General features: G+C 41.1%; 2 protein-coding genes across 2 annotated transcripts; one reads left to right on the forward strand and one right to left on the reverse strand.

Moving 5' to 3' along the window:
* The first annotated feature begins 134 nt into the window (after positions 1-134).
* Positions 135-10,296, forward strand: vcp (valosin containing protein). Its single transcript, XM_033619262.2, has 17 exons — positions 135-306; positions 2,084-2,195; positions 2,311-2,483; positions 2,578-2,720; positions 2,900-3,030; positions 3,118-3,249; positions 3,712-3,814; positions 4,579-4,712; positions 4,970-5,105; positions 6,594-6,706; positions 7,175-7,339; positions 7,447-7,569; positions 7,675-7,887; positions 8,028-8,336; positions 9,052-9,207; positions 9,328-9,482; positions 9,736-10,296. Exons 1-17 carry the CDS (start codon positions 290-292, stop codon positions 9,839-9,841), a joined length of 2,421 nt encoding a protein of 806 aa, XP_033475153.1. The 5' UTR covers positions 135-289; the 3' UTR covers positions 9,842-10,296.
* akr1a1a (aldo-keto reductase family 1, member A1a (aldehyde reductase)) lies at positions 10,294-15,971 on the reverse strand. The gene is made up of 9 exons (XM_033619268.2): positions 15,899-15,971; positions 13,837-13,934; positions 13,619-13,738; positions 13,136-13,287; positions 12,826-13,021; positions 12,654-12,703; positions 12,380-12,529; positions 12,116-12,275; positions 10,294-11,808 (listed from the first exon to the last, which is right to left on the reverse strand). The coding sequence occupies exons 1-9, from the start codon at positions 15,948-15,950 to the stop codon at positions 11,743-11,745; spliced, it is 1,044 nt and encodes a 347-aa protein (XP_033475159.2). The 5' UTR covers positions 15,951-15,971; the 3' UTR covers positions 10,294-11,742.
* Between the last annotated feature and the right edge of the window lie 875 nt (positions 15,972-16,846).

Consider the following 16,846-nt stretch of genomic DNA (forward strand, 5'->3'; position numbering starts at 1 on the left):
GGTGAAAATAGGAACAGCCCACCTGTTTGTAACTGGCCAGATTTCCACAATATTCTTGGTGACGTCAGACTTCAGGTACTGTCATTGGTTGCTGAAGCTGATGAGTAGCCTCCAGCCAATCAGAATACCAGATGCGTCCAGCTCACGGTATAATTGTAAAGAGGAGCACGGAAACGGCTGCTCTTTCGTGTGAAATCACAGAGAACGTTGAGTAACGAGAACCGGTTAAGCCTCTTAAACATTTAGCTAGAATTTCTTTATTTATTAATAGTAATCCAGGTGGACGACCATGGCCTCGGGAGGGGAGTAAGTAAAAATATCTTTCTGTCCTTTTGCGGTTTTCTGAACAATGGCTATTAGCAAATGTCTTTAAAATCAGCTAACACCAGCTCAGAATACGTTAGTTTATTAAAGTTAGCTCGATTGCTAATACATTACCGAGTTTGCTAGCAAGAGAGCTAATGGGGTCAGTTATTTCAGCCTCCGCACTTTTGTCCATTGCTCGAATAACCTAACATTGCAAATCCAGTGACAGTTGGTTATTACCCCGACGAAACGTTGACAGTTGTCATCCAAACGGGTGTCGTTGGCCAGTTAACTGTATGAAATTAGCCAGCTGTGTGACAGCGACTTGACAAAGCGCAGTCATCGCTGTCGTGTTTGAATGCTAACGTTAGCTTAGCAACGGTGTCAAGGCCAAAGCCATCCACCATCACGCCGACAAGTTGGCCTACCAGCCGGTTTATATCCTGTCTTGATAATTAGTTTAACATTTTCAGTGGGACGCTTATAAAGCTAATGAGCAAAAGGCACAGACCAAGCTAACGGGCCAGCGGTTACACGAAAGAAAACGCCGACGTTTACGCTAGTCATCCGGATGGCTAACTTCATGACGAGCTGTCTGGCGATAGCCACTCTGTACAGTGCACCAAAGCTAGCCGGCTAACAGGGTTAGGCTATTCATTCTAAAAGATCGACAATTTACACGGGGTCTATTTCGCTGTTAGCTTAACCGTTATGAAATAACACATTTGCTCATCTCGGTAGCTCACGCACATGTCGACACTTAATGTATTTAAAATCACGATAAAGCTGTAACGTTGGTCTTTCTGTGGAGGAACCGAGCTAACGTTAGCTAACAAAGTTTTTTTTTTCTATTTCTTTTGCTGTGTCATCTGGGCTCGCTTGCTCGCCAGTCAGTTAGCTAAAGGCTAGCATTAGCATGCTAACAACATGAAAGAGAAACTACAAAAAGCGATCATAGACTTTTCTGGAAACTTGTTGCCATTTTAACCTTAATAATGACCTTAATAATGGTCAATTTTAAACTGTTGTTGGTTGAATGCACGCACGATAGTGCATATTACCCGGTTAGTCGTGGTAGTTGGCGAGTTGTGTATACGTCCTGTTTACAGCAATAAATGGTTATTTATTCTTAGAGTTACTGTTGTTGTTAATAATGTAGGCACATAAACACTAAATTATAAGGTTACTAGAATTGACGAAAACCTCATACCATTTATATTGTAATCTAATGTGCATTTCGTATTCCTATATGGCCTCATAAATAGGTACAGAGGCATTACAGTAAAAATACGTTTACAACTTGCAATACAAAACACAAACAATCAATAGTGAAAGTACTCATGCCTGAGTACTAAGTATGGCTGACCTCTGTTAAGACATTGTTTGATTTATTTTTAAAATGATCTGTCACAATTCATTCAGAGTTCAGTTGGTAAGGAGTTCACTGAGCACAGAACACTGTCCACCAAAGGACCTTTAGTGAAGGGGTGTTTTCCATATCCCCATAGACGTACCCGAGAAACTAAATCAGAAACTCTGAGAGGTTTCACTGTCACAGGGCACCTTATGAGCCAGCTTGTTTTTTATAGATGTATTATCACACTTGACATTCACTTGTTGTGGAATAATAAGATGTTGATGGTTTCCTGTAGACTATTACTTAGTAACTTTGCAGCTTGATTGTTGTAGGACCTTCAGAAGATCTGGAAGGTGCTCCACAAGAGTTTTTTTTTTTTTGGTTCAATCCATTACTGGTTTCATCTGTTCCTCTTCATAGATCCAAAAATGATGATCTAGCCACTGCGATTCTGAAACAGAAGAACAGACCCAACAGACTGATTGTTGATGAATCCATCAATGAAGACAACAGTGTGGTCTCTCTTTCTCAGGTAGGCTAAAACCCTGTGATTTGTTGTAATAGCTCAAATGTTAAGTTACATCTTGATATTTTAAATTTAAAAACACTGAGATGCACTAAATAACTTTTGTTAAATGTCTTTTAAGACCAAAATGGACGAGCTGCAGCTCTTCCGTGGAGACACAGTGCTGATGAAAGGAAAGAAGAGGCGGGAGACTGTGTGCATTGTGCTGTCTGACGACACCTGCTCCGATGAAAAGGTTCGCATGAACAGGGTGGTCCGCAACAATCTGAGGGTCCGGCTGGGTGATGTCATCAGGTGGGGAAAAACACACTAGTCTTAATTTTTTTTTATTTTTTTGAAGGGCTGTGAAAAGAATTTAAGTGGTGTTAAAGTCTGATATCTCCCTCAGCATTCAGCCATGTCCTGATGTGAAGTACGGAAAGAGGATCCACGTCCTCCCAATAGACGACACAGTAGAAGGAATTACTGGAAACCTGTTTGAAGTCTACCTGAAGCCATACTTTCTTGAGGCTTACAGGCCAATCCGCAAAGGTGAGAACAAAGAACCATTATTATTATTATTATAGTTGTTGTTGTTGTTGTTATTATTATTATTATTATTATTATTATTATTATTATTATTATTATTATTATTATTAATATTTTGCCTGATGGATCAGATGTTTCTGTAGAGAGGTAAAACTAACGTGATTTTCTTTTACCACGTAAAGGTGATATTTTCCTGGTCAGAGGAGGCATGCGTGCTGTGGAGTTCAAAGTGGTAGAGACCGACCCCTCTCCCTACTGTATCGTTGCTCCTGATACGGTCATTCACTGTGAAGGAGAGCCTATCAGGAGAGAGGTGGGTAGCAGATGCACACACAGTGCATGGGTTAACATTTATCAAAAAAATGTATTGAAATTTGAATATCTTTGATTTAACATGCAGGATGAGGAAGAGTCCTTGAATGAGGTGGGCTACGATGACATTGGAGGAGTGAGGAAGCAGTTAGCTCAGATCAAAGAGATGGTGGAGCTGCCTCTGAGACACCCTGCACTGTTCAAGGCCATAGGAGTCAAGGTGAAACACCCTTTTAATCTGCACTGAGGAACAAGTGAACACATTTGGCCCTCATTGTAGATTTTGAATTTTAAAGGATAGCACTTGTTCTCATACAAAGGTATAGTTGCTATCTATCTATGACACAAGATGCATCCATCCTTAATTTTAAAACACACAGGTTGAGCTACAGTCATACTTGTGCAGGAATGACAGTAGTAAACATCGACTAGTTTTAGCCAGATATTGCTGTGTAACTGACATCATTGAGTCACTTAAGGAGTCTATGCTTGGTATGTCTAATGTACAGTACATTTCAAGTGTACACAAGCGTAAACCTCATGACATGTATGTTTGCTGCTTTTGGTTTTGTTTGACTTACTTTGAGCGTAATGTGTAATTCACTCTGCCATTATTTATCTTGCAAATGTTTTTAATTTAAGAATAAGCTCTGATTTTAAAGACTGCTTTTCCCGTTTTCAGCCCCCACGTGGAATCTTGCTATATGGACCCCCTGGAACTGGAAAGACCTTGATCGCCAGAGCTGTAGCCAATGAAACTGGAGCTTTCTTCTTCCTGATCAATGGTGTGAACACATATCTGTATTTATCCTCTATAGACACTTATTGCCAGTCTTGGCCATTTTATAATAATACTGAGTGTACCCTCGACAGTGTTGCCTCGTAGTTGCTTGAGGTTTTTAATCAGAATCCTAACAGTGGTTGCTTGACTATACAATGAGAAGCAACATTTAACTTGTGCATCATTTTAGATCAGTTTTTCTTTTGCATTCATCTCTTCAGAACAATTGCAAAATTGGCTGAGCTTTATAAAAGAGGACATAAATTATTAGCTAGCTGCAGGGAGTGCAACTCACCTTTGTAAACTTGTAAACTGTTGTAAAATAGATGTCTCATCTCCCAGTAAGAGGGATGGAATAAATGTGTATATATTGAACATGGACTGCATTTATATAGCGCTTTTATAGTCCTAGCGACCACTCAAAGCACTTTACAACACAAGCACCACTAAACCATTTACACGTACATTCTTACACCGGTGGCCGAGGCTACCATGCAAGGTGCCAGTCTGCTCTTCAGAAACATTCATGCACAAATTTGTATTTCGCCCAAGGACACTTCAGCAAGTAGATAGCAGGGGCCAGGGATCAAACACTGACCTTCTGATTAGTAGACAACCATTTTACTTCTAGAGCAGCAGTCGTTTATCTATCACTAGAATGTGTAGTTGGTACAGGGTTCATCTCGTGTTTCATGCATATTATTTGAATGTAGTACATGCTGTGAAGATTCCTCTAAAATCAAAATGTTCTTTGGCTTTCTGTTTAAGGTCCTGAGATCATGAGTAAGCTGGCAGGAGAGAGCGAGAGTAACCTGAGAAAGGCCTTTGAGGAAGCAGAGAAGAATGCTCCTGCCATCATCTTTATTGATGAGCTTGACGCAATTGCCCCTAAAAGAGAGAAGGTGAGTGGGAGGAGAGGAAAACTAAATGTGTCGCTGAATAACAGTGTTTTGAGCGAGTGTTTTGAAATAATGGCTCATTGTCCAGACCTTGAAAAGACTAAATGTAGCTTGTTTTTGTATAGTTTCTTTTCATGTTTTGGTATTTTGCTTGGAATGTAATTCCTTCCCACACTCATTTAAAATATAGCTGTAGGGGCTTTGTGATATTAAAGTGTTTTTATGTGTATAGTAACAATTCATGTTGTGTTTCTTTGTAGACTCACGGAGAGGTGGAGAGGCGCATTGTTTCCCAGCTGCTGACTCTAATGGACGGCCTGAAACAGAGAGCTCATGTCATCGTCATGGCTGCCACCAACAGACCCAACAGCATTGACCCAGCCCTCAGGAGATTTGGTAAATTATCTGTTTTAAGCATGTGTTGAGTTACTGCAGTATCTTAACAACTAGAAGAACCATCCAACACAGGCCTGTGCATAAAGGTGTGAATATCAGTAGTAATTTAGTTCTTACAACCCCAGGTCTCATTGTTATGGCATCGTTCCTATTGGTTATGTGAACTCATCAAATATTAGGGATCATTGTTGGGCTCATTATTCAAATTAATTTAATTTATTTTGCTGTTACACCTTTGAGAGGTAATCATATTACTTATTACTCCCTGCCAAACAGTTGTTCATAACACTTGTTACATTACCTTCCTGTTACATCCCACAAAATTGGTAGTTAACATTAAGTCCTTTCTCCTCAAAATTTAGACCTTGCATGTGCACTTTTCTGTGAGTGTCAGGGTAATCTCTGTTTAGCACAAAAGTTTTTTTTACCAAGAGGTCTTCTCTTGCCTGTACCTGGTATTTTCCCAAAAATCTGTCTGAAAGACGGAGAGTCAGTTGTGGAGACCGGCAACATTTCATCCACGACATATCTAGTCAGATCCAGTTTTGGTTGTCTAGCCAGCCATCCTCCGTGACTGAGGAGAGCTCACCTTTGGTAGGGTGTGTTTCCACATGCTCCATGTTGCAGTGCTGCCAGTCGTAGTAGGCGTTTAAGGAGGTTTGACTTGTCATCTTACCTCTTGACAAAATCAAAGTAATGTGAATATTTAGTCGCTAATGTAAGCATTTCCCTCTTCTAAGCTAGCTTGCTGTTTTGTGACGTGCATGTGACAAATACGAAAATAAAACCTTAAATATGATTGATTGTTGGAGGTGAAGGGGTTAACAACAAACGTAAGATTGTAATGAGTTATTTGTTTTAGGGGTTACTGTAATATCATTACTAAAATGTTATCAGTAATTTGCTGCACTTCTTGTTACCTGGGAAAAATATTATAACTGTAGGGCCCACTGTTAGCACTGTTAGTGATGTATCAATCATGTAATTTTCACCAACAGCATCACCTTAGTGGAGTTGTGCACCCTGAGAAATGTCGCTACAACAGACCCCAAGTTACTGTGTTTTGTTTTATATAACCTGGAGCTGCTCTGTGCGCATGGCTCACCAAAAGCATGTTATATCACAGATTACAACTGCTGGCTGCTGTTTATTTTGTGGGCTCTGCAGTTCAGTTTTGGGTCAGTTTCTCACAACACTGTGCAGTCCAACAGTTTGTGACATATGTGAAAGTGTTTGACAGGATGTTTCTGACGGCCCTGACAGAGAACTGGAATTGGATCTTGCTTATTCATCAAATACTGTTACTTTATAAAATGTAGATGGTTCCTTTAACAGCTTGTAATGTTGTTGTTGTAATGTTACTTTTGCTGCTAAACCATTAGAGAGGAGACAGAAAGTAAAAGTAATTCCTGCAGACTGGCTTATTGCTCCAAGCCTGTTTCAGTTGAAACTAATAAGTGTGTGTGTTTGAACTTTCCCCACCTCCAGGGCGTTTTGATAGGGAAGTGGACATTGGCATCCCTGACGCCACAGGCAGACTGGAGATCCTCCAGATTCACACCAAGAACATGAAACTGGCTGACGATGTCGACTTAGAACAGGTCTGTACACATTGTTATTTTCCTGCAGTCAGGTGACACCACACCACACACTGCTTCTCTGAGGAGAGGTAGAGTCATGTGGTTGTCATTATTGCCCGTATGTTCCAAGTAAAACTACATAGGAAACTGCATCTAATGCCAAATTGTTTACTGACATAGAATATGACAGAATGTAACTATTAAATGTGGCTTGAAGAATCTTGGTTGTTTGAGGGTTTTCCGAGCGATGATTTAAAATCTTTGTCCTAGTCCTAGCTTTTACTTTTACTTTCAGTATTAACAAACAGTAACCACAATCCTGCATAGTACACCTTTTTAACAAAAAACAGTAAATCAATAAATATAATCCATCATCATATTTAGACTTACTGCACTGCAGTAGTAGTGTTCGTGGTTGTACTTAATAAGGTATATTGGGTATGGTACTGGACAGGAAAGTAATATTGTGCTCTTTGTATCTTAATATAGGTAGCCAATGAAACCCATGGACACGTCGGTGCAGATCTGGCTGCGCTTTGCTCTGAGGCTGCCCTGCAGGCCATCAGGAAGAAGATGGACCTGATCGACCTTGAGGACGAGACAATTGATGCTGAAGTCATGAACTCACTTGCTGTCACTATGGATGACTTCAAGGTAAGAGTTGTGTTATGGTCTTTGGTATATGGTGAAAGTGAAATGTTTTCAATTGGCTTATATTGGCCCTCTGAGCTCGTACTAACATGCTTGATGCTGTCCTGCAGTGGGCCTTGAGCCAGAGCAACCCATCTGCACTGAGGGAGACGGTTGTCGAGGTTCCAAACATCACCTGGGAGGACATCGGAGGTCTGGATGATGTCAAGAGGGAGCTGCAGGAGTTGGTGCAGGTATGAACCGCCTCCAGACGTTAAGAGTGTCTGAAATGGATGTATCACAAACCATTATATTAGAATGTTTTATCTCACTGTTTATCTCCCTCTCCTTAAATTCAGTACCCAGTGGAGCACCCAGACAAGTTCCTCAAGTTTGGCATGACCCCATCCAAGGGTGTGCTGTTCTATGGCCCCCCTGGTTGTGGTAAGACTCTGCTGGCCAAAGCCATCGCCAATGAGTGCCAGGCAAATTTCATCTCCATCAAAGGACCTGAGCTGCTCACCATGTGGTTTGGAGAGTCTGAGGCCAATGTCAGAGAGATCTTTGACAAGGTAACAATTATGTTTTGGTGTCTGTCATTAAAAAAATAAATTTTGAATGTGTGCATTTATTCTGCAGCACCACAAGCTTCAATTTCAACCTACAGAATTCATTTTTATATTGTGTTGTGTTATCTGTGTGATATTTCCAGGCTCGTCAAGCAGCCCCATGCGTTCTCTTCTTTGATGAGCTGGACTCCATAGCCAAGGCCCGTGGCGGCAACGTGGGAGATGGTGGTGGAGCAGCTGACCGTGTCATCAACCAGATCCTGACTGAGATGGATGGAATGTCCAGCAAGAAGAACGTTTTCATCATCGGAGCCACAAACAGACCAGACATCATCGACCCTGCCATCCTGAGACCCGGCCGTCTGGATCAGCTCATCTACATCCCACTGCCCGACGAGAAGAGCAGGATGAGCATCCTGAAAGCCAACCTCCGCAAGAGCCCCATCAGCAAGGTGACAGTGCTAGCACTCATAGTTTCTCTTTTATTATTTGTTTGTGTGCAGACGTTTTTATTTTCAGTCTGTCAAATACAGTCTTAGAAGTGATTTTATTTCTGTGCTGTTCTTATAATACTCCCACTTTGTTAGAAAATATCAGCTTTTATTCATGATACTAGAAGATCCCCTGTAGGAGCATGACACAAAGAAAAGAAAATTATTTTGATGCAGCAAATCCAATCAGTGAGTCGCAAGAGAATTAAAATTTATTTAAGTATGGCTTGATAGCGTTAAAAAACTGCTATACCAGTACCCTTAAAGTGATACCGATACCAATAGAGTACCTCATTTGACATTACCATCCCATATCGTTTGCATTCATTTTTACAACTCTATCAATAAATTGCACTCAGTCACCACACCAGGCTGTATGGCTTGTAGCTGCTTCAGTAGTGAACCAATCGCATGTTGCATAAAAGCAAAGAATGCTTGCGGTGATTGCCTGTGAGCAAAACCATACAATGAGTCAATTTGTTCCAGAAAGGGGTTCAAAAATGATCAAATGCAGGTTTTGTTTGACTGGGGAAGTTTGATACTACTTGGGACTGGGCTATTTCACTGTATACCTTTGTTTTTTTTTTTAAAAAGGTATCGAGCACTGATACCTAGTTCTAATGATACATTTTCTGAACCTGAGCCTTTTTTTAAAATGTTTGTACTTTGTTGATAGGATGTGGACTTGGACTTCCTGGCAAAGATGACCAATGGCTTCTCTGGAGCAGATCTGACAGAGATCTGCCAGCGGGCGTGTAAGCTGGCCATCAGAGAGAGCATCGAGAATGAGATTCGCAGAGAGAGGGAGAGGCAGACCAACCCATCAGCTATGGTCAGTGCTTGTTCCTGTTCCCTCAGTCGCTTTTTCACATCTGAGTGAGCCTCTGTGCATTACCGCTTCAGATGTCTTGCCTGTCATCACCACTCCGTGTCTTTTTTTCCCCCCCTATAGGAGGTGGAAGAGGATGATCCTGTGCCAGAGATTAGGAAGGACCACTTCGAGGAGGCAATGCGATTCGCCCGTCGCTCCGTCAGTGACAATGACATTCGCAAATACGAGATGTTCGCTCAGACACTGCAGCAGAGCCGTGGTTTTGGCAGCTTCAGGTACGTTTTCTGACATTTTGTATTAGCATGAGTGCAGGTAGCTGTGTATTTAAGTCTTCCTCTGTCTGAACAGATATTAGTCATATTGTGTTTTTAAAAATGATTGTGAAAAGCTTTATCATATTAGTCATGGCATTTTCCTAGAATCACGGACTACATAAGATAGTTATTAGTTCATACCTGCCAGAAATACTATTCACCATATCAGGTCAGTCACTATAAAAAGGGCAAATGACTCTTGTTTATCTTTCAGGTTTCCCTCCAGTGCTGCAGGAGGCAGTGGTCCCAGTCATGGCACAGGAGGAACTGGCAGCAATCCAGTGTTCAACGAAGACAACGACGATGACCTTTATGGATAAATGTACACTGCCCCACAGTGGTCAGTATCGGGATCACACCTGTACAAATTCTCACCAGATTCCACATTTTTAGGACTTTGTGCTTCTTTCATGTGTTCCCTTTTTTTGTATGACTTCCCTTGGAGAAAGCATGTAGCCGCTTGGTTTACCCTGGCTTTGATGTGGGTGGGGGTAAGGGGATGTTGGAAATGGAAGGTGAGTGACTGATGCTGATTGGGGAGGGGGGGACCGGGGTGGGGGGTGGGGTATTATTGAGTGGCCTCATTCTCCATATATCACAACCAACATGAATGGCTTTAGTGACGGGATTCTATGCTAGACTATAAGAAAGAAAAGAAAAAACATATTGCTTATGACTTCCTCTTTTTTTTTTAAATAAACAGTAGCATATAATGTATTACAGATTTGTCAAGGTTATGTTGTTGAAAATAAAATCTCACAAAATGGAAGTGTTATCAGTGTCCGTTTGAAACTTATTTATTGGTAGTTTACGTGCATTCTGTCTGATGAGGGTATCTGTACTCAATTTAAGGCTCGTACGTATCTTCTATATAAAGATAGACAGTAGAAACCTCTTACAGTGATCACACTCGGGCTAAATTGATCACTAAACAGATTGTTTTTATTTCTGTCTTTATATCATGCAGATAACCATCTAATTAACATTTTTATATTGATTACATGAATGCAAAGTAATGGTGGGCATCACGTGGACAAGCACAGGTGTTTTCTCTATGCGCATTTGTTTTCTGTCTCCATCAGCAGCAGCTATAACCATTGTCACTGTTTGAGTAGACTAGAAAATGGTAACCTGAGGAACACCAAGTTTCGTTGCAGCATCTCATTGCCTCATTTTTGGCAGTTTGTCTTCCTGTCATGATTTCAGTGTGCACACAGCAGCAGCCTCAGTATCATGGGAGTAAAGTATAAATAATATGTCATTTAAGAAAAGACTCAAACATTGTAAGGAGACTACTTGAATACTATCAGCAAATTACTTTAACAGCATTTATCCAGGAATGATTCTCCTCCTTTTAAGCAGTTTGTCACTGTAACATGATCACTATAAGATGTTTCCACTGTAGTTATAGAAAATTAAGATGGTGAATTTCATTTCATTGGGGAAATTTTATTGAGATTTTTTGTTTGGTGAGCCAGGAAGCATCAACAGGGAGAGGGATGAATGGATTTTCACAGCAGTTGTGCATTTAATTTTTTACCTGACATTGAAAAGGATAATTAATTGTTCATCAGTTGTGTTCAGCGCAACATGATTGAAAGTGTGATCTCTCAGAGCGGTGCTGCTGCAATGACTCAGTGATGATTTAACCTTGAAAAAGTCTTCACTGTGTGAGACATGCAGGCGATCGAAGCCATTGTTCTCAACTGCTTTTGTGTCAAGCTAACCCAAACTGATAAACATTAGGTCATGGACACCCATTTAATAAGAATTTGCTTCAGGGAGCTTGATCTGAAAAGACTGTGGTTGATAGATATTAATTGTATAGTTATCAACCACTACTTATACTCACATTGGGCTCACTTTTATAGTGAGTTAAATAGTGAAAATTATTTCCCCATTTTCTGGCGACCCCTCTGGAGCTCCCCTGGTTGAGAAACACTGATCAAAGCCATTGTCACCTGGCAGAGAGGCAGTTCTGTTACTGACCACATAGTGTCACTCTGGCAGTGGAAGAAAAGCCAGTTTTCTTCACTGCAATCTCAATAAAGATAAGACTGGGGAAAACATGTTTTAAAGACTTTCTTCTACAAATTTAGTCATTTAACTATTTTTATTATGTCAATGACATTCTTCCCAAAGAGCAAAAGCTAATTTAATTTTGATTATATTTTCATTTAATGTAGAAATTTCAAAAACACAACATTCCTTGTGTGTAGACTCAGTAAGGATCATTGAAGGGGAAATGAGGATGTTCTCCATCTCTCCACACTCTCTTGCCGTCTCTCTGTGAAAAAAGACAATACATTAGTTAAGATCACATTATAGCTACATATATGGGTTGATTACAACAGAAATCTTCAGGAGTCAGGACGTTTGACCCAGATTCCTACAGTCTGGCTCATCAGAGACTCGTAGATCTAAAACAGGCTGATGTGTCAGCCATGTGGCGTCATCTGTGAGTCCAAGCTTTAAGTTAATTTTGGACTAAGACGGCTGTCGCATGTATATAAACACAAGTCATAGGTCTATATGGGCTCTGCTTGAGACGTCCTGTTAAAATCTTGCGAGGCATCATAACATCAGTGACTCACCTCGACTGTTGGGACGATGAAGCGCTCGTTGCGGTTGAAGGATTCAATCAGCTTCATGTCGTCTTCTGACAGAGAAAAGTCAAACACCTGCAAGTTCTGCTTGATCCTGGAGGGTGTCACACTCTTAGGGATACACATGACACCCCTCTGAACATGCCACCTGCCAAAAGGGCACCATATATTAAAAGCTAAAGAGGTTTGGTCCTGGTTGTTGGTATCTGCTACATCTGAGCTTAACTTTGAAGTTGAAGCTTTGGTTCTTACCTGAGTATGACCTGGGCAGGTGTTCTCTGGTATCTCTGGGCGATAGCTCCCAGTCGAGGATCCTGCAGCAGACTGGGTTCATCAGGAGAGGCCCAGGGTCTGTCCCCGCTGCCCAGAGGACTGTAGGCTGTCACACAAACTGCCACTGACCTGAGGCCAAGGGACATGCACCGTTACTGACACACTGTTACTGACACAGTAGGAACAATATTTGATGAAAGTGATCTTGAAGAAAATACATTTTGATGTCATGTTAAACTGCAGGTAGACTGACCGACAGTGAGACAGGAGATCTACTTGAGACAAATAAGGATGGCACTCCACCTGTGACACAATGAGACACACCATCTGACAGTTTTCAGCCTATTTCTGAATGACACCTTCTCTGTTGTTTATCAAACTTAATCAAATGTATTTATTTTGGCCTATGAGAAAGAACACTGTACCTGGTTGACCACAGGTGTGTGTCTGGCCATGTTGATGATGTCATCAACCTGTCTGGAGTTGAAGTTGGACAGTCCTATGGCTTTGACCAGACCTTTGTCCACTAGGCTCTCCATGGCTGCCCAAGTATCTCTATAATGTGTGTCGGAGTAACAAATACTTCCATCTTCGTGTCGAGGCATCAGCTCCTTCCCCCGCCTTAAACATCCACATACACAACTTCAGCTAATGTGACACTGTATCATTTCACACTGATTCACACAAGAACAACTATACAGAGATAAAACCAGTTCACTGTGTGCAGTCGCTCACTGAAATGCCATGGGCCAGTGCATGAGGTACAGGTCCAAATAGGAGAGACCCAGGTGGGCCAGACTGGTCCTGCACGCTTCCTCAACATCCTGCGGGTCATGTTTGGTGTTCCACAGTTTGGATGTGACAAACAGCTCCTCACGACGCAGAGCCTTGAGGGAAAGGATATACAAACATTTGCTGTACAATACAGTGAAAATACCTGATAGCTGAAGGTAGTTTGAGGTACATGATGAATCGGAGAGAGGGCATGAAAATGTTTCACACTTGCTCTGATATTGATAATCAGTCTATCATCAAAAGTTTATTAGTAGACAGGTAATAAAGGGTCAACCAACACCTGAAACCGTGTGATATGGTTGAAACCACAACAACAGGTAAGAGGATCTTGAGCAGAGATTGTTTTGTCAACTGCTGCTTCCAAGGTCAAGAAATGAACCGTCAAATTCAATATCTGATTCAAGCTGAACTAGAGTCTCTCACCTTACCAGGGCCGACCCTGACAGCCAGAGCCTCTCCCACCTCCTGTTCATTGCTGTATGCAGCAGCACAGTCAATGTGTCTGTACCCACAGTCTAAGGCTGCCAGCACTGCCTGCTTCACCTGAAAACACATGGACACAGACACAGTCCAACAATACTTCATCCTGTTTAAAAATGTACAGAAATATGGTTGGTCTTAACAAACAAAGTCTGCTCCACCTGTCCTGGAGCGCTCTTCCATGTGCCAAGTCCGACCACAGGCATCCTCTGCCCTGTGGAGAGAGTCACGAAGGTGCTCATGTTTTGACCCTGAGGACCTGACAGAGGAAAGACAATGACAGAGACGAGTGTGAGGTTTTCTCATGTGGACTGGACCCAGTCATCGTGACTAAGTCCTTATACTTAGTTACTGATTATCACTCACATCTGAATTCATTAACTCCCACACTACAGCACTCTGTGTGTGTGTGTGTGTGTGTGTGTGTGTGTGTGTACATACATTCAAGACTTTCATAAAGCAGTAGTCAGTGCACATGTAGACAAAAATTCAGCCTACAAAGCAGCAAAAATAGCCTACCATTCAGTGACCTGCTTCTTGTTATTCGTTTTTCATTCACTCAGTGTTTCAGTGGAAATATAAACCCTCTGCGAACCCAGCCTTATTGCTAGAAATAGCTGATACAGGTATATGGCATTAGTCACAGTGTGGTGTTACTGCAGCACATCCCAGAGCCTTTCCATGGTTCACTAATTGTCTGCTATATCCTTACCATGTGATGCACACACACACACACACACACACACACACACACACACTTGAGTCGTGTTTTCATCACTTCAGAGGACATTACATTGACTTACATTCATTTCCAGGAGACTAACCCTATACCCTGACCTTAACTCAAGTCTTCACCCTAAAACTTAATGACTCATGTTGTGGGAACTTGTGTTTCATCCTCAAGTTCAAATAAATACAAGAAATTTGTGCTCTAGAGAAAGGATCAGCACTCAGTGAATAACCTCCTAAGCCCTATGATAAGCTGTTATGGCAAGGCTTAACTATACAGACCAGTGAGCAGTGATAACTAACATGTCTTTGGGGTCATCAGGTGGGAACCTCCTGTCACCAGTGTTTTGTCTAGTTGGTCCCACGACACCTCTAGGAGGCTAGACAGTGATCTCTGGCGTCCCAGAGACACTCCCCTAAAGCCAGCTCTCACTGCTCCCCGCACTGCACTCAAAAGGAAGTCAAGTCCCCACAGTGTGACTGTGTGAACAGATTCATGTCCCCACAACATGAGTAATAGTAGTGGAAAATGTATTCACATCCTTTACTGAAGTAAAAGTGCTAATACCACACTGTGAAAATACTCCACTATTGCATTCAAAGCGTTGCTGACTCAGAAGTATTTTTTTTCCCAGCAAAATATACTTTAAGTATCAAAAGTAAAAGTGCTCATTGTGCAGTAGAATGTTTTACTATTATATGATGTGTTTGGAATAATATTACCACTGCATTCATTTGTATGTTGCATTTACCGCCATAGATGTTTAAGTCTGTGTTCATTTAAACCCCTTTATATACTGTTTGGTAATTTAATCTACAGCCATGTGTCATATCCTATAAGATCATTATATGTTTCTGAGGTCCTCATGGTTGTCTTGTGAGAACTACATTCCCCTAAAAATTCAGCTTTTCATGGTGTCAGAAAAACAGCCCTGTTTTCAGCTTTGTAATGATGCATTTTCCAGCTAATCCAGGAGGGTTTTTAAGAGTTTACTGATCTTAAGAAGCTGGAGAATTTTCTCAACGCGTGAAGGAACACTTCATCCTTCGGTTTATCACAAACATTCAAAATCAACACATCTGGAGATACATGGTTGTCACCAGACAGGAAGGGGATGAAAAACTTTCATTTGAAAAGTAATTAAAGCTGTCAGACAAATGTGGTGCAGTAAGAAGTATAATATTTGTCGCTAAGATGTAGTGAAGTAAATGTTAAGTTGCATAAAATGGAAATATTCAAGTAAAGTACAAGTAGCTCAAAGTACTTAAGTACAGTATTTGAGTAAATGTGCTTAGTTACATTCTTGTAAGTACACACTGACACAGCACACCACACATGATCAGAGTCTCTTCACACAGATCATCTGCCCTGACTGCCTCCTGACCCAGCAGCAGAACAGAGCATGTAATCCACAAATGCTCTAACATGATACAGAGATCAAACATAAAGTGAAGTGAGTCTCTTTGTTTTTCAGTCGAGACTTTGGTTCCTACCTGGAGTTGCTCTGGTAGATGGAACAGTGATCAGCTGAGGGTAGCTGTCCATCTGGATTTTAACAGACTGAGGTCAAAGTCTGACTTCATTTGTTTATCTTAACTCATACTGTTGGAAAATGTCCAAACTCCACTCACAGAAACGCCACAGAGTTTAACATATATTGCAAATGTTTAATCGGACAGGATTCTTCTTACTTCCTTCTGGTGGTTCTAGGACCTGATGGCAGAGCAGTTAGTTTGTTTACATGCACTTCATCTTAGTTTGAGTCTTGTAAAATGGGTCATTTATATCCCTGTATGCATGATCATAATGGTATCCAGGATTCCGATCATCTTCTTTCCTCAGCATCTCAGTAATCACTACTTATATGCTTTATTAAAATAATAGTTCCAATACAACAAGAAAAAATTGCATTTAATGCGACTCCAAAATGTACTTAAAGTTTTAAAAGTTAAAGGCTCTGCAGAAAAATGTCCCTTGTGACTGATATGTGACATTACTAGATTTAATGCTGATGCATGCATGTGTAAGCAGCATTTTACTGTCATAGCTGGTGGAGGTGGTGCTTGTTTTAAATGCTGCTTATACAGTTCACTTGTTTGGTCCACTGGTTCTCAACCGGGGGGCGCCCCTCTCAAGGGCCACAAGATAAATCTGAGGAGTTGTGAGATGATTAATGAGGCAGGAAAGAGGAAAAAAAAAGTTCTGCTTCACAAATTTTTCTTTTAAACTTTTCTTATAGGGTCTCAGTTATTCAAACGAAACCATGTTAGCAATCTAGAGGGAAAATCTCTCATTAGTGAAACTGCTAAATTATGCTATTTTCTGATAGTATTTCTTTGAGATAATCAATCATTTTTCTCCTTGTCTGTAGAATACAATATAGTTCCTCACAGGACCCCTTAGAAGACAAGAGAGTTAGGCCTATAGGAGAAACATTTACA

This window comes from Epinephelus lanceolatus, chromosome 9 (assembly GCF_041903045.1).
Source record: "Epinephelus lanceolatus isolate andai-2023 chromosome 9, ASM4190304v1, whole genome shotgun sequence".
Taxonomy (NCBI): Eukaryota; Metazoa; Chordata; class Actinopteri; order Perciformes; family Serranidae; genus Epinephelus; species Epinephelus lanceolatus.

Bases quoted from the DNA above. Each gene is read 5' to 3' on its own strand.
- vcp (XM_033619262.2), top strand. The intron at 8,337-9,051 runs GTGACAGTGCTA...CTTTGTTGATAG, and splicing joins GCAAGAGCCCCATCAGCAAG to GATGTGGACTTGGACTTCCT. The intron at 9,208-9,327 runs GTCAGTGCTTGT...CCCCCCCTATAG, and splicing joins AGACCAACCCATCAGCTATG to GAGGTGGAAGAGGATGATCC.
- akr1a1a (XM_033619268.2), bottom strand. From the start codon at position 15,950: ATGGACAGCTACCCTCAGCTGATCACTGTTCCATCTACCAGAGCAACT. The intron at 13,022-13,135 runs GTGAGCGACTGC...TGGATGTTTAAG, and splicing joins CACTGGCCCATGGCATTTCA to GCGGGGGAAGGAGCTGATGC. The intron at 12,704-12,825 runs GTACAGTGTTCT...ATTGTGTCACAG, and splicing joins ACACACCTGTGGTCAACCAG to GTGGAGTGCCATCCTTATTT.